The 18,411-nt window shown below is 37.6% G+C and overlaps 1 protein-coding gene and 1 long non-coding RNA gene across 6 annotated transcripts in view; one reads left to right on the top strand and one right to left on the bottom strand.

Moving 5' to 3' along the window:
• The window catches only part of cpne5b (copine Vb), a 124,484-nt gene extending 121,545 nt beyond the window's left edge, over positions 1 to 2,939 (top strand). For all 5 annotated transcript variants that reach the window (XM_005918515.3, XM_042219364.1, XM_005918516.3 and 2 more), the window contains 2 exons: positions 123 to 196; positions 800 to 2,939. In XM_005918515.3, the coding sequence (XP_005918577.1) occupies positions 123 to 196; positions 800 to 991 (266 nt within the window). In that variant the 3' untranslated portion in view covers positions 992 to 2,939. The remainder of the gene's footprint in view (positions 1 to 122; positions 197 to 799) is intronic.
• Positions 1 to 18,411, bottom strand: part of LOC106633117 — a 54,943-nt gene that overhangs the window by 33,036 nt on the left and 3,496 nt on the right. The window contains exon 2 of the long non-coding RNA XR_006054242.1: positions 17,848 to 17,912. This is a non-coding gene — a long non-coding RNA (uncharacterized LOC106633117). The remainder of the gene's footprint in view (positions 1 to 17,847; positions 17,913 to 18,411) is intronic.

Raw genomic sequence — 18,411 nt, 5'->3', positions numbered from 1 at the left:
TGGATTTTTATCATCTGTGATAAATAAACCTTTTAGTGTAAGAACCTTTTGTCACAAAGGCAGCTGCCTCTAACCAGTTTTCACACTATGTGTGTGTGTTTGTGTGAACTTGTGTCTTCCAGCTATGGTGGAGCTGGATGGTGATGACATCAGGATCTCATCCCGGGGGAAACTGGCAGAGCGAGACATAGTTCAGGTGACTGGCCTTTACAGCATGAAACAAACTTTGGCTGTATTCATTGCACGAGTCTGAGAATCACGTTGGGGTCAAAGGTCATGGAATTTACACAGAATAGCTTTTGTCAGTGAAGAGAGAGACAGAAAACAACGGTGAATTATATCCCCCCCACGAATCATTACAAGCAATAACAAAGGGTAAAAAAAAGTCTTTAAGAGTAATTTATCAGACTATAGAGGGAAAAGATGTCTTTTTGCTCGAGCACATTCATTCTCCTAAGGGAAACCATATCAGAGGATTAGTGACGGATGAGCATCCTAAAGCTTTCAGGATCCTGCAAATGTTGACTAACATAGGGGCTTAAACATGAGCCTCAGAGATTTCTCCATTCGGTGTCCCACCCTGCTCTCCAAACCTGCTTGTGTACAGTGTCAAAAAGTATTAGGAGCTTTCCATGGATCACAACAGTTGTCCAATAAGCCCGGATGATATTGTATCAGCTAGGCAAAACCATGTGCTCTTTAATACAGTTTCCCACATCACACCACTCTGTATCGACAAACTTTAAATATTAAATCACTGTCATTTCAAATCATTTTTACGTCTGTTGTTTTTCCTCAGTTTGTTCCTTTCAGAGATTATATGGACCGGACAGGTAACCACGTACTAAGCATGGCACGACTTGCTAAAGATGTGCTAGCAGAGATCCCTGACCAGTTCATCTCTTACATGAAGAGCCGGGGAATCAAACCCAACCCGGCGCCACCTCCTTACACACCGCCGGGACACACACATCACCACACTCAGATCTGATGCCCTCCTCTTTGGCTTTTCACTGAGGACTGACAATAATCAGCAGCTTCTCAGAGTCCAGTGGAAACTCTCTGCCTCCTGTTTTTGTTTTTTTTTTTGTGCAAAAGGAGAAGGGGCACCACGAAACGGGTGTTGAATTTTGTGCTGTACACTCCAACGACTATTGGAGTAGTACTTTCTGTTTTCCTGTGATATATTCCTCTGTTTGGTTTCTCTTGAAGAGAAACTACAAACCTTTCAGGACTCGTGGGTAAAAGCCTTTTAGGCTGTGACTGTTTCATGTCCAATATGACAGCAGGTTGGTTAAAAACGATCATGTTGTGGTTAAAACTTGTGCCTGTTTGTGGTTGTTTCTCTAAGTGTATCAGGACATGTGAACTTTAACCTGAACCTTGCTCGTCAGTCACTGGTGTGGCCTAATACAGTGAAATTTTTTAGGCACCTTTTTCCCTTCTGGAATAAGTTTTTATATTTGGGAATATTTCTGTATCTGCTGATGCAACCATTATGAAGAAAGAAAAGCCGTAAGAGTGTCGTTTACAATTTATTACCCTGAAGATTAATCAGGCTTGTCATACCATGACACTTCACCACCTGTCCTTCAGAGATTTAGCGAGTAAATGTTTATAAGAGCATGTCATATAAGAGTTTAAGGCACATAATCCAGTATTTATTCTCAAATGTTATTCAGAGTGGCATGGACCTTTGATAGATTGTTTTAACACCATAAAAATCTACCCATTTTGAAGTGGTCAACAGTTACTTTAAGTGAGTTGGATTGAAAAGCACAACCTGACTACACACAAGTGTAAGAATTATGAAGATAAAAGGTTAACCCCACTTAATCATTCTGCTGCTATTCATTGTGTTTGAAGAAACTACAACTGAGATACTTTTGCACCACAATCAAAGGTGCATGTAACTTTCTACACACAAGTTTTAATACAGAGGCTTGTTCACCACAGGATGTGTTGCACATGAAGAGCATTAACTACAGCCCCATTTCCAAAAGAATTGGGAAGCTGCATAAACTGCTAATAAAAACAGATTGTTGTGATTTCTAAATCATTTACAGTAATCCCTAGATTTACTTGAAAGTGCTACAAACAGATAACATGTCTGTTGAAAGAGACAAATCATTTTTTGGGGGGAAAAATATTTCTTCTTTTTGAATTTCATGCCAGCAACAGTCTTCAAAAACTTTGTGTCAGCGCCAAGAAAAAAATGGGTAAGTTGTGTTGAGGCTGAGTCTTTCAGTGCGACTGCTGTTCTTCATTCTGTGTCGGCAAAGAGTTTCACAATTGAAGAAGGTCTCTCCTGGTAAATAAAAAAATATTGGGATTTCATTATCTTCCATATATAATATTGTAATGTCTGGAAAAATCTCTGTAACACAAGAACAAGGCTGACACCCAATGTTGTATGACAACCATGAAGTTCAACTGCCTCAAACGCCCTTTATTTAAAAACAGACACAATTCTGCAGAAAGAATTACAGACTGAGATCAGCAAAACTGTAAAACCCAGGAAAGATGATGTAATGCTTTGGATTAGATGTATGGTAATCCCTTTGTTTTAATATTTCCTGAGCAATCTTCAAACATTGCATCTTTCTCCTGCCTTAACAGATGCTGCATGAGCTCATAGCTAATTTGCATGCGGTTAATGTAAGTACCAAGGCCATTTCTCAGTTGTTACTGCTTATCCCATATTTAAAACCTAACAAAATGTGCTTTTAATAAAAAAAGAAATGAAAGTTCAAAGAAATGCAGCTGTTAAACTGTCAGAGTGCGGTGAAGCAGAAGCAGAACACGTGACTCTGAATGTTTAAATTGCAATTTTGTACATGTTTGTCCATATAGCAGAATAGTCACACCCCTAAACATGCCCCTTTTTCTTTTTTCTTTTATATATTGCTGGCATTGAATCCAAAATACCCCCCCCCCCCCCAAAAAACCCCCAAAACTAACAAAAACAAACCCAAAACAAACAAACAATCACATTATTTGATATATTGTCATTTTTTAATGGCATTAATTGCTGCATTCTGTTTTGATTTACATTTTGCACAATACCAAGTGGTTTTGGAAAAGGATGGTGATTTACTGTAATAGCTTTTAACCATTGAATCCTATAGACTTTTCTTTTTACTTATTTTGAAGTGCACCATAATTATAAAATATATAAGATCGTACATTTAAAAAAAAGTAAGTTGGAGACAAAAACGATGATCACACATTTTAACAGTATATATATGTATAAATACTATCCAGTGTTAGGTTTCCAACCTGACCTGATCTGAGTTTTAATATCTCCCGCATATTAACTGTCGAGCAATTGCTTTGATTTGCCTTATTTTTAAATAAAACAAATAATGTTATCAGCACACATGTTGATAGCAAAGGGCATTGTTTTAAATATAATCACATATTTCTGATATTTTACACTGACAACCGAGTAGTTACATAAATATGTTCCCTAACTCATTTTCCGTCCCAGTAGCCGGTTATTTTAGCCTTGATGCTATTCTTAACACGCCACCTCTGCAGCCCAGACACTTTCACTGACAGTGAAAACCTGTAAGCCCCTGGTGATCACGCATCAGCAGCCACAAAAGCTCCATCCTCATAAAGTCCTCCCAAGAGATTTTCATGTAATATAGAGCCGTCCTCCCTGCGCCTTATAACAAGTATCTTCTGGCAGATAGTTCAAAAGCAGTTTCCAAAGCTTCACGATGTATTACATTTAGTGGGCAAGAAATCCTTTAATCTGTGCAAAACACTTTCAAGTTTTTGTTTTAATTTGGCTTTCTGTACAATCTTAAAACCTCTCGCATATCCAGTTTTACAGAGTTTATAAGATTCCTCTTTCCACAACATGCAACAATGATCCATAAAGTCTTTTGATTGTAGCTGTAAAATAATGAAGTAAAAGGTTTTTGTAATGGAAGAAATTGAAATGATATCATTATACATGCACAATACATATAATACGGGATTACAGTTGTAAGAAGACACAAAGTATTTATGCTTTAGTCAATTACAGTATTTCAGTGTTATGCTTTGTTTAGTATTCATTAGCAACACCACCCGCCTTTCCACTTTAAGCTTTGTTTACTTAAGGAACAGGAAGCATCGCTACATTTATACAAATCACTGAGGAGGGCTATAATTGAAAGCAGCCTATACATGCTGCATAAAAATGAATTTGAAAGGGAGGCGTCTGCGTCCACTTTTAGTTCATTCCATCTTTCATAACGTCATTGTTGCATAGTTTGAAACGGGATCCAATTTTGGTCAAAATAGAAATATGTTATGCTGCAGTCACACTAAGGAAAACAGTGATTGGAGACTAAAGCACAACCAAATCTTGCAGTCTTGTTGCCTTTGAAACGGCTGCTTTAAAGACGGGGATTGGGTCTGCGACCAGGCAACTTCAAAGCCACTTTGGTGATAAAATGACTATAAGATAGAGTCAGTCTGCTATCAGTTTGTGACTGAATGGGGTCAAGCTGGGAAGTACATCTATTTATGGTCATACGGCAAAAACTGGAAATATGCTGCCATCTGCATTCACAGAAATTCACATTGAATAGAAATTTGAATTCGTTAGTTAACTTCAGAGTCTAGCCAGAACTTTATAGATTTAAAACAGAGATTTAGACCTTTCTCCATGAATGGTGACATAGTTGCTGCTGCACAATGATTTAACTGCAGAGTGACACCGGCACTTTGAACCAGTACAACCAGAATACAACCAGCTGAGTCAAGGACCTTACTGCAAACAGACAGGTCACTGACGAGGTGCATCAATATTTTGCAGACAGGTTGCCTCCCACCAGGCAACCTGTGCAACCACCTTGCAGTTGAAAGAGGTCTACAGGAGCCTTAAACCTTAAATTCCTAGTCACAAGGAGGTTGCTTTCCTGTTTTTACTCTGTGACTGAGACAAGAATAACTTAACGACAGATTTCTAGATGACTTGCTTGTGTTTATTTGATTTCTCTCAGTAGTAATAAACGGCTTCTGAATGCTAGCTGTATCATCTTTTTCTATGTTTGTCTCTCTGACTGTAGTCATTATTCATCTCTTAGTATAATTATTTTGCATTCACATTGCTCGGTTTCCTAGTTTAACCTTCATGTGCCCTTCCTTGGTGTAGAGTAAAAAAAGAATAAAGGAAAAACAAGCCTAAAATGAGCAGCCTACAGCAGACAGTAAAACAATGCGTTTTCCTTTTTTAAACGGATAAAGCCAGACAGAAGCATAATTCATCTGAGCTAAAAAGGTGTCCCTTCAGGTGTCTAATGTAGCAAACAAAGAAGGCCTTAAATAATGTGAAAGGCAGTCTCTCTGTCTCATTTAGTTCTGTACAGAGAAGCAGCTCAGGTGGAGAAGTAAGTGGAGGAGAGAAATTTGATAAATGGGGGTCAAAATGGAAACAGCAATCTGGTTGTTTGTGCGAGGTAAAAGAAGAAAGCGTCTGTTTTGTCTGAATTTTGAAGTGTATTATAACAGCTTGTTCACATCTAACACTTTATGTTTGAGAGGAGTTCCTACTGTATATGGTTAATATATTTTTGGCAATATTATTGTATTGAAGATATCTATTGATTTATTTTTGAAGTTTTTATGACAAGCCATCACCCCCCTCTTCTATGTCATTATGGTGACTTCATCTTTTGCCCAAAGCCTGATTTATTAGTAGGATTATCCACTGCATGTTTGCTTGAGGTACTGTAAGAGTGTTTCACTCATGTTGCCATGATCTGTATAAAAATTGGACCCAGCCCAACCAGATTACATACATTACTGTGCCAAACATGGCAGTTACAGTGGACTGTTTGCTATTCCTTCTTTATCATGCCTGGTTGTTCAAACATTTCCTGTCTCACCAGTGGTTGAAAAAGACTGTAGCTAATTTGCATGTTACAGTTAACACTTTATTTATTTATTTTTTTGTCTAATTTAACAAGCTATATTTGTTGTTTATATCTCTTGTATTTTCCGATTAGCATGATTCCCTATTTTTATGTTAAAAGGGTTTTTATCGTACATGATTATTGTCATATGGTGGGTTGTGAAATGCTTTGTATTGGATTGCCTTAAATGAAAATTAATTAAAAAAATTGCTACTTTTACAAATTTTCTTTAAGTGTCATTCTTTGATTTTTTATTTTTTTTTATAAAGAAAGAAATATCCTGAAACAATGTAGCGGGTTTGCTCACAGGTTTCATAATACAATTTATGATCAGTGTATTTATATGACCACATGAAGGATGGGTCACACAGTTAACGGTTTCTGGAGTCACTTGGACTAAAGGTACAAAAAGTCTTTTTTTGAAGTTATTTAACAACAAAAAAAGAATGTCGTACTTAAAAATATACATTGGTTAGTGCGTAATTACATCTTCCAACAAAGTTTAGTGTTCTTGTGAGTTTACAATTAATCCAGGGGCACGTTTGCGGAAGCCGCCGTATTGCCACACCATCTTGAGTACATTTGTTGAGATGGACATCACCATTCTGCCTAATTACATTTTACATATATGGATAGAAAGCAGCATAATGCATAGTATGTGAGCAGGGAAAGTTTAGGTGTTCAGGTGCAGTGGAGGCAAATTTTCGGTACACTCATTACAGATGAATGGTAGCCAGTTTTAGATCACTGTTCTTGGTGACTCGCCGCCTTGAGGTGAGTCAGAGGTAAAAATGTAGAGTACAGCAAAATATGTTCAATATTGTTTTTCTGTTTCGTTTTTTTTCCAGAGGCAGGATTAATATTTTATATGTCATGTGCCTGACTAAAACATGGTTGTCCTACAGCAGCCACTGTAGCTAGGATTACGCCCTTGAATAGGGAGTGCTAAAATCTACTATCTACTGACATCTACCAATTTTAGACACTGTCGTCCTACAGTGTGATTTTATTTATGTTTATTTGAGACCCTAAATAGCAATTTATGATCTAAATTACCATGGATTTTAGATATTATGTTTAACTTCATATAGGAAGATGTGAGACTATTTCTCTATTTATTTCTACTGACAATCAAAAAATTTGAGAAATACTGTGACTACAGGTCATTATGGTCTGTGCACAGTGTTTCTATATGCAGAAATACATGAGATGCATAAACAGAGCTGCTCTCAACCATTATCACTAAATAGTATTAGAATTTATTTATTTATTTATTTTTTAGAAATAAATAAATAAAATAAATATTATAATCAGCCCTTACCAATTCAGTGTACATTTGCTTCCGGGTAGATTTCTGATTTCAAAGATGCTTGCAGTATGCCTGAAGCGTCAGTGTCCTAGTTTTCCAAGTTATTTCTTTAACTCCAAATAACTGCTGTCCTTTACATTAAAGTTTATCTGTTTTAGATTAAGCAAGCAAGAGGACAACTTTTACTTTTCTTCTTTTGATGCTATTTAAAATATATGCAAACAGATGTCAAGTTAAAGGAAACCTTAATAAATCGGCAAAGAGACACTCGAGTCCATACAGGATCATTTTTCTCTCCTGCATGCAGTTAAAGTGTCTGCAAAGAACCATTGAATCTGTTCTGGGAAATTTTAATGGCTTAACTAAGACACTTAAGCCATTTGCAGGCATGCACTGCAGCCCTGAAATTTTCTACACGGCGAGCCATATGTCAGAACGCAAATGCCCAACGCAGACCAATCTGACATTAAATGGTCTCTAATCTGACAGGTCTTTGAATGTCACTTTACTTTGAAGGTTCGGACATGTACTAATTACAAAACACTTCTGGATTTCCAGGTTTTCTTTAATAATTGCAGTTTATCTTTAATTAATTAATTAATTAATTTTTTTATCTTGCATCATATTCTGTGTTAAAAGTCTTGTCTCAGCTGTCTGTGGTGGAGGAGGAGGCAGGGGTGACACATGTCATATAATTTAATCAAGCTGAATGTAAAATAACACATCCACTTTAGCTGACAGTATTAGCCTGTCTCAGAAGAAGACTGCTGTTCTCAACATGCAAGGTTGTGCATCTTCTACCGAAAAATATCTTAACTACTCTAATACTCCGGAGGATTCTGGAGTATTTTCAGTTTCTGGGTCACTAGGAAGCAAATAAGATTGGTGGTGAAATAATTTTCAGACTTTAGAAAATAAACTTTTGCACAAGTGACTGATACATATTGTTTTAGTCTGAGATTGCAAGATAATTCAAACAGACAGACACTAATGAGCATAAAAGTTTAACAAATAATGGTTCACTTATAAGAACATTTGATATTTTTTGTGGACTTTGATGCAGCCTTTCAAAAACAATAAAGCTTGTATGTCAAACAACAACCTGTTTAAGACTCAAAAGAATACAACTGTGAAACCACAATCCATTACCAAACCACATAAAACAATGTGAGTGATTTTCAAGTTAGTATTTGTGTACTGTTATGATTTGTGACTAAAATAAGATTGGGACAGATGGAAGTGTTTTGGGAAATTGCTTATTTGCTTTTTTAGATAATTAGATGAAAAGGACAGCAGACACTTTTTGTAAAAACAGTGAGTCATGTAGTTTAAAACTAATACTTATTTTACACACACATAGAGTACAGATGGTACAATTAAATTTTATGCACCTGAATACTTCTTGGTAATGTGCACTCATATCCCTGCGTCTCCCCGGTGGCTGCCTGGCTACTACGCATGATAATGACTATATATCAGCCATTCAGTTAACCAACTAACAAAGGCAATAAGACCAATATAAGAAATAATAGTTTCTTTCTTTTCCCCCCGCATATATACACAGTTTGAAAATAAAACACAAGAAGTTAGACAAGGAAATAAATAAAAAATGTTACGCCTTACTACTATTTTATACTGTTCAGCTCTCCCTCCACTGTCCAGTGTCTGCTAATTAAAGTAGGCTAAATCAGTTCCTACACCTTACTTTCTCTTTAGGCTGGAAGTGGGAAATAAACTCTCTGTTATTTTTCTCTCTTACTCTTTGCTCTTTTTCTCCCGTGTGCAGTGCTGCACATAACCAGTTCAGTCTGCACAAGTAGCAATTAAAAGTAAAGCAGGAGGATAGTGCTATTTGAATTCAGTACATATTTAACATTGTACAGAATCACCAGCCTATGGGTCCCGAGTCTGCTTACCTACCATGCTAGGCAATAAAACTGAGTATACCTTGTCACTTTCCCAAAGCAAGTGCATTACTGGACCCAACTGCATGTCTTTGAGATGCACAAAGGTGCAGAGTGGCAGAGTGAAACACAACCAAGCAGATGTCTTCCAATGAAATACCCAAACAACTCCTCTAGTAGAGTGCACCTGAGGGGGAAATGCTCCAGATACAAATGGAACAGTGAGTTAAGAGCCACAAAATTAATTCAAAGAAAATCAAAATGTGAAATAAAAAATGAAATGTTGCTTTTTTCGAGGCTGGGCATATCTGTGGTTGAAAAAGTAACCGTTTACAGCAGTAAATGACAGTCTAACACACCAGATTATTACCAAAGTAAATGCTAAAGTAAAGTCAGATTTCTCTCCAATGTTTTGTGATTCATCAAATTTAATACCTCACATATTCACACTTATTTTTGTGTTCTCAGACTCCGTGCTTTGTGCTTTTGCTGTGTTTTCTAGTGTGTGTCAGCCATCAAACAACACTTGTACTTTGGCACAGGACAGCTGTTTGGTCCTTAACCTTTTTCTGGCAGATCTGTGGTTGTTCTCAGGTGCTGCTGTGGTGTCTGTGGTCTCACACAAATGAGATGATGATGTCAGAGGCAGCTGGGATGTTAACAATTACCTGAGTACTGCCAAAAAAAGTATATGACTTGGCAGTCACTGGAGTCTTCAGATGAGTTTCTAATATCATAGATGTTCAGCTGAATTGAGCTCAATTAAGTTCTGAGAGTTTCTCCTGAGCCTTGAACAGAGACATTATCTCACAGCACAAACCCACAAACCTCCAAATAAGTAAATATATTTTTTCCCCATGTAAGCTAAATATTCACTACTTCAAAGACAGCTGAGCACACATGATGGTCCTTATTAGACTTAGCTGTCTTGTAGATTGCCTGTTCAACAATATTTGTTTTTTGTCCAGGTTTGCATGACATCAACAAATGCAACTTCGTATGAACAATACCACATGACGTATTGCATCATGTCATTATTTATTAACAAAATTAAGTCAAAATGCACAAGCAGCATTTGAAAACAGGAATTAAAAGGGTAAGTAATAGCCAGGAGCTGCTAATCAGATGCACTCCATCAACAAGCGTGACCACAGTAAAAAATAATATTTCTCAAGTCGAAAACATTCAGCACAGTTGCCAATCTTCCCAGGAGTGGACATCCAAGAAAATTCACCCCAAGGTCAGCCCATTCAACGCTCAGAGAAGCTGAGAAAAAATCCAAGAATGACATCTCAGGCTCTACAGGCCTCAGTCAGCATGTTAAATGTTAAAGATGTTGACAGTACAATCAGAAAAAACACAGAAAAAGCACGACTTGTTTACAAAGTCTGCAAGGCCAAAGCCTCTTCTTTCCAAAAAGAACATGGCAACACAGCTTAGGCTTGCAAAGTTGTATCTGAACTAACCACAAGACTTCTGGAACAATCTTATTTGGATTGACAAGACAAAAGGGGAGATATTTGGCAATAATGCACAGCACCACATTTTGTGAAAATCAAACAAAGCACATCAGCAAAACACATCTCATACCAAGCGTCAGCACAGTCATGGACGGGGGATGGTTTGGGCTTGTTTCACAGCCACAGGACATGGACAGCTTGTGGTGTCAGATAAGTATTCTAATATATCTGGTAGCTAAAGCTTGGCCAAAATTGGATCATGCACCAAGATAATGATCCCAAACATATCTGAAAATCTGCAACTGAATGACTGAAAAAGTAAAGAATTAAGCTCGGCAAATGAAACAGCATCCCAGCTGAGATGCTGTTGCAGGACCTTGAGGGAGCTGTCCATAAATGAATGCCTGGAAAACTCAATTATCTGAAGCAACATTGTAAAGAAGAGGAGGCCTAAATTCACTCAATGATGCGAGAGATTGAGACTGAAAGCCTGATGAAAAATTATTATTTGGAGTTATTGCTGCTAAAGGTGCTTCTATGAGGTGCTGAATCACAGGGTGCACTTCGTTTTTCACACACTGCTTCTGTATTTTGGCTCAGTTTTTGTTAAATAAATAATGACGCAGTGCAATATGTCACATGTTGTCATTCATCTGAGGTTCTTTTAATGTAATTTTAACCCCTGCTAACAACCAGATAATTGTTTTTAATGTTCTGATATGTAAAACCTTGGAATTTAAAGAGGGCACACTTATTCATACGTAGGGGTCACTTTTCTCCGGTATGCTACTCATTGCTTTTTAATAACATTGCTTTTGCTGTCTAAACCAGGCAGATTGGTTTTGTTGGACTAAACATTTCAGCTGCTGCATTTTCATTACAGCGAACAGATTGTACTGTTTACTAGAATGATTAAAATGGGGAAATAGCATGGTTTTACAGTCACAGATATATCTTTACAGCATGATATCTTTCCATATATTTTTTTTCTGAATATCTTTGAAGTGGCAAAGTAGATGAGAAGGAGAAATATAATAATTATATGTAATAGATGTCAAGACTAGGAACGACACACTTGTACTGGCAGATCACATTGCCTCTAAAGCTGAATTTGAATTTCTAGGGAAAAAAAACTGAATGTATTTATGGTGCACAGCTGGCACCTGCATTTTCACGTACAACACATGAAATGAAACTTATGAAGTTTGGTGATGCATTATATTTAGTCTGTATTAACAATAAAAATAAACTAAAACTATGAGCAGAGCAAAAGTGTGACTAGCTGGTTGCAATGCTACATAAAGTGGCACCGTGACAGAGTTTGGAAGAAAAGTTTTTGCTACAAGTAACTTCATCTGCGCCCCAGCCTGTCAACAGGCAGCTTTAAAATCAGCAGGGATTCAAATCTCTGGAAACTTTGGGATCTTTTATTCCTGCTGTGATGACTCCTGCATCTTCTGCCACAGCTTCTGTCTTGGGATTGTATTTATGACCCACCAGATGTCTACAGTAAATTTAACCCACGAGTGGTTTAAAAAAAATGGACAGATGATTGTTCAAATACAGGCAATTGTCACTCCCAGTCATTTGACAGATTGACTGTCTGTCAGTCACTCACTGGTATAACCCCTTTACAGTATAGCCTCTGGGTAGTAACTTAAGGAAATTAAAGATGCAACTGGTTGAGGTCAAACATCCCTGCTGGGGAACTGTCTTCCCTTTGTATGTCATAGACTGAGAAGCACAAGACTTTAATGCAGTCGCTCCCTTCATAATAACCGAAAATAGCTGAAAGGTAATCTACAGTAGAGTAAATATTATTTGATCCCCTGTCAAATTTCTAAATTTGCTTACAAACAAATAAATAGTCTCTAATTTGAAAGACACTGAATATCAACCAAAAATCCAGGAAAAAATGCATTACATAAAAGTTATACATTGACTATAAATTGAGTTTTGGAGACAGGCCAGGCCACTCCATGACGTTAACGTGCTTCTTCTTTAGCCACTCCTTTCCAGCCTTGGTGGTATGTTTTGAGTCACTGTCATGGTGCAAGACCAATCCACGGCTCATCTTCAGTATTCTAGCAGAGAGAAAGAGGTTCTCGTCCCATGGCCCCTCAGGATGGTTAAATCGTCCGGTACCTTTAGCAGAAAAGGAGCTATAAAGCATAATGTCTGATGATGTTCTTTGGGTCATGTTCAGCATTTCTCTTCCTCCCAAGTTGGTGCGTCGAGTTTATGCTAAAAGCCTAATTTAGGTTTCATCTGACCGCAGCACTTTTCCCCAAGTCTTCCTTGAATCATTTAGATGTTCAATATCAAACTTAAGACGGGCCTGTGCAAGTGTCGTCTTGAGCAGTGGGACGTTGCGAGGGGTGCAAGATTTCAATCCATTACGAGTTAGTGTGTTACCAGTGGTGTTCTTGGTGACTGTGGTCCCAACTGCCTTCAGATCACTAGTAAGCTCCTCCCAGGTACTTTGGGTTGATCCACCACCTCCCTCATCGCCATCCTCACCTCATGAGACAACATCTTTCATCAAATTCAAGACTGAGGCAATTAGTGGTCATTTTATACTTGTTCAGTTTCTGAATAATCACATCAGCAGTTGTCATCACCAAACTTCTTACTGGTGGTTTTGTAGTCCATTCAGCATTGTGCAGCTCTACAACCTTGTCCCTGACATCCTATGACAGCTCTTTGGTCTTGCTCATGATGGTGGAGAGGTTGGAATAGAAGAAATTGTTTTTATGAACAGCTTTATACATATAATGAGTTGAGATCAGCAGTATTTATAATTGATTGATTAATTAATTGATGGTAATCTGTGTGTCACATGAACAAACAGCCAATCCATGGGAGCAGGAATTCTGGTTGGATTGTAACTCTTGTGTAATGAGTTTTTTTTAATGGGTTTTTGGTTTATATTTTATCGCTCTTCATTAAAATTAAACTACCATAAAATTGGAGACTATTCATCTCTTTGTAAGTGAGCAAACTTATCCATTCGGCAGGGTGAGGACATGCAACCGTTGAGAGAGCACCTGAAGTGACCTACATGGAGAGAGCCTTGAGTATGCTCGTGTAGAGGTTGGTACTAATTTGTAGACATTTAAAATATTGCACTTGACAGGAAACACTGCAAAGTTAGTGTATTCAACATAGTTCATCTTTTCCGTATGGATCAGCTGGCTTCCGGATTTATTGGTGACCTTTTTTGAGCAATTTTTCATTTACTCTATGCTTTGATAACTACGAGGAAGATAAATATTATTTTACCTAATCTAACACAAACATATAGTTTGTTCTTTTTGAAAAAGCAAATCAGGTGAAATAAAACATTTTGATGAAACTGGTATCATTTAAAAACAGGTGCAACCAACAAATAAGCGAAAAGCTGTTTGATTCGACATTTCAAAAGGGCAATCACACTCAGACAAAAAGGGCAGCGACTTTCACCCCTCCACCCAACCATAACTGCAACTTCCCATTCTGGCTCCATGGGACGAAATAACAAATGTGAGCTGACTCACAGAGGTCACGTTGTCTATGGATATTCATGTGAACCAACTTCATGTCAAAGAAGCACATTTAACTTGTAAAGATGTAACTACATCATTAAAGTCTTCTGTTTTTCTGTGCTCAACCTATGAGCACCACCATGAACACAAAAAATCCATATGCCTACTAACTGTTTAAAAGGCTCATTCAATGTTCCAGAGCTTTCCATCCAGTTATCTGAAAGTATATACTACAAAAAGAGGACTGTAAACTCAGTTGAGAGAAGCACACTTAGTGCGAGAAGCAATAAGTGAGCAGCGAAGAGCAGCACTCTAATCCTTCAGAATTAATTAGACCAGCAGGATCTTTATAATCGAAGGTAAGTTAATGTGTAGATGCAGACTTGCTGTTAGTCAATCTCCGATCTGTGCTCAGGATATCATAATGTGCACTCACACCAGTGTCATAGATTTGGAATCCAAAGTGGATCTTAGAGCAGTGATAATGAATACACAACATGTGGCACATGAGCACGAGAAAGAGTTGTATAAAATATGTAAAAGAAACTAACATGAAATTTAGAAACAATACTTTTTCAAAACACATCATTTAAAAACAAAATATATTTCCTCTTCCTTGTATAGCTGGAAAGAGTTTTGATGTGCCATTATTATCTTGAACAAAAATGTGGTGTTGGCAGTGTGTGGGCAGAGAATTGAAATTATTCTGTGATTAAAAGTTGTATTAAACTAACCCCTGGTTCAGTGAATCAGCTCACTCAGAATGGATTTATTATGTAAATATGACTGCACTGAGGTGCATTGGTGGCATTAACTGAAGGACTGGGCAAAATGTGCAGGATAAGCAGCTGTTTTTGTAACATCCATTCAATTTATTTATATAACTCGTATTCACAACAAGTATCAGCTCAAGGTTTTTTATATTGTACCATAACAATCCTAAATAATAAGGTTAAAACCACTATAATCAGAGGACCCAGTATAAGTGAGCACTTGGCAACAGTGGGAAGGAAGAACTCCTTTTTAACAAGAAGAAACCTCGCCAGAGCTAGATTCAGGGAAGCGTAGCCATCCTGTTGTGGCAGATAGCATATCCTGAAGGTAAGGAGATGGGACAAAAGACACACTGTGGAAGAGAACCAAAGTTTAATAATAATTCATGAATAAATGCAAAGTGGTGTATAACATATATACACATATTGAACCATGCATTTTCTGCTGTTTATCCAGGTCCAGGCTGTATGGACAGCAGTCTAAGCACAGACACTCAGACCTCCCTCTCCCTAACCACCTCAACTCGAGCTCTTCCAAGGATACACCAAGGCATTCCCAAGCCAGTAAGAAATAATCCTCCCATAATAATCTTTCCAGCATGCCCTAGTTGTGTCTTCCTAGGATATGTCTGAAATGGCTTACCATGGAGTGGCTGTAGTTCAGAAGGTAGAGTAGATCATCTATTAATGAGAAGGTGGTTAAGTCCCTGGCTGCTCCAGTCTGCATGCCCAAGTATCCTTGTACAAGATACCGAACCCCAAGTTATTCTTTCCAATGTGTTCAAAACTGCTTAGGCATCAATAGATCTGAATGTATGAAGTGCTTTAACAACCCAAATGTAGTAGAAAAAAGTGTCGTATAAGAACAAGTCCAGTTACCATTTGCCCAGGATTAGATGTATCAAAATTACCAATAGTTAATGGGCATTAGTGGATCTGCCAAAATACATGGTCAAAGGGATGGCGTATAGATAAAAAGGCCTTGGGAGACAGGACCATTTTAAACCAGACGTATGTGCTTTGTAAACTATAAAAACTCTCACAGGCCGATACAAGGTGGAATAATGCTCAGTGAAATGCTGGGACTACTGGTACCACAGTGCATAAATAATGAAAAGCAACAACACCAGCAGTTATTGATCAGGTATTTCATTACACAAAGCCAGAAGAGAGGATCCCGACTAAGCTGAAAAGAATTGGTAACCTCTCCTTTCCACTCCACACTGATTCAAGGGCTTCAGAAATGAATCTCTGTGCTGTTACAGTCATGAACACAGAAAACAAGCTGATGCTTGTGACAGGAGAACTCTTACCCTCCAAAGCAAAATGTCAGCTGTGCTCCAGTACCCATGCAACAATACAATTTAGTATACCAGAAAAATATGCTAAATAGTATTTGAAGAATACCTTTAGTATAGAATGGCCAGCATCCTTTTGACCATCACGTGATCCACAGTGGAAGTGCACCCCTTCTGATTAACATGCATGCCCTTTTTATTCATTTCGTTGGATAAAAGAGTAAAAGAGTCAAAGTTCAGAGCCAGTGTGAATTAGCCAGTTGAACTGGCTAATTGTGTGCATAATATGTGCAATAGTATGTTCTTAATCAGCTCTAGTACCTAATGAAAGTAAAAAATAGAATGTGCCATCTGTAATGCAGGATTTATTACTTGCCTGCTTCACCTCATATGTTCTTATTTAACCAAAAGCCCTGCAGTTAACTACTCACAGGGTTTTCCATCTATCTTCCTCTTGTCCTCTCTTTGAATTTATTTGCTTAGGCTATTGGCTCCAAATGATTGCCAACATTTCAACTGATAAACACTGTTCTACAGCCATCAATCAATACTCTCTCATTTCAGATGCTTTCTGACCACCAGTTATCCTCAATGATTCTCCTATAAATCCATGATCCATTATCCATTACCAATCTATTTATTCCTTAATCTGTATTCATTTGTTTTTATTGTTTGAGGGGTGGTTGCTAGATTTTTGTATCTACACTGCCTAGATTTCTGACTATTAGCCTGTTTTCCAACCTACCAGCTGCTGAATCTTATTTTGCTGTAGACCTCTTTAGATTGTACTTCTCAAAAACATGACTAGTAATCACTGGTGGTGACTCCTCTTTAGTAGCCACTTTAATTAGTGACTCTATCAACTTCTCTTTTTTATTTACGTGGTTTCATTAACAAGTATCATAAGCACAAAATTCAACATCATTCTTGTACAGATGAGACTAAAATGAAGCAAAAAGGGGCCTTTAGCAGCTATTGCGCTGTCTTTTAGAAATCAAAGTGTTGGCTGGTCCCAAGTTAGCTTGGGCTAATCTAAAATAAATCAGAAAAAACTGTATTGAGCTCTCTGCTGAAATATCATGGTCACCTGTCCACAAATCTCATACTCACAGCTAGAAAGGCTGGTGTACTGTGAGACAGTGCTCCTTGTTTTGCATCGAAATTTAAATTTTAGCTATTGGTTAAAAATCCTGGTGTTTATGCAGCGTATGGGATGATGCATTAACGATTCTGCTTTGTGTGCACACCAGATGCATATGCACACAATGTTCTAACATGTATGGTACCACCACATGTTGTAATTAAGAATGTGAATAATGTAGATGTTGCTCAAACTATTGTCTTAGTGTCCAAGAGCCACGGTGTTTGCGCCAGGGTGGGGCAGCTCACATGAAAGGGCATGGTCAGAAGGTGAATGCCGCCATCTTCTGGAGATAAACTGCACAACAGGTTGTGTGTCTAGCGTCTGTTCTTGTAAATTATGTAATTACAAACTTATCTCCAAAAGCATATGAGCTTTTGGAGATTTTCATATGAAATCCTGATAAATGCTACCATTCATATCAATTAATATTCTCTGTGTAGAATTTGAACTCATCATCAATGAATGTGAGCAAAACAGAAACCTTGTTAAATATTATTGACTTTCACTGCATGTCCACTGTTACCTGTTTCTTTTTTCTTTGCTGTCTCTCCTTCTCTGCATCTCTATCCTCCTCTCTCAGCCTTTGTCCTGTCACCAAAAAGTAAATGTAACAGTGAAACAGATTTTACTACCAATAAAAGGCTTATTTTAAATAACTTTATAACAATATTCTAATTGAATATGGGCTGCCGCTGGCCATTGACAGGTCACATTTCTCATTTGCCCTCTGGAGACCTGCTGGAATGTAAACACACAATGAACTTGCCACACTGCTGAAGAATGCAGAGCATCTGTGTGAATGTAGTGTAACATCATGACATCAGGAACACGGGGGATTAAAACTTGTTTAAACCTGAAGCGACTCTAACAGAAAAGTTGAGAAATAAAAGAAAATGTTAGAAAACAATACCAAAATACATTAGGCAAGGCAAGGCAAGGCAAGTTTATTTGTATAGCACAATTCAACAACAAGGTGATTCAAAGTGCTTTACAGAGACATTAGAAACAAGAACAAATAAAAAGCATGATTTAAAATTGATTAAAACAAGCAAACTAACTAACTAACTAATTAACAAACAAACAAACA

Source organism: Haplochromis burtoni, unplaced genomic scaffold (assembly GCF_018398535.1).
Source record: "Haplochromis burtoni strain Fernald_Lab_line unplaced genomic scaffold, NCSU_Asbu1 Contig_32, whole genome shotgun sequence".
NCBI lineage: Eukaryota > Metazoa > Chordata > Actinopteri > Cichliformes > Cichlidae > Haplochromis > Haplochromis burtoni.
This window is presented reverse-complemented; position numbering and strand designations above follow the sequence as displayed.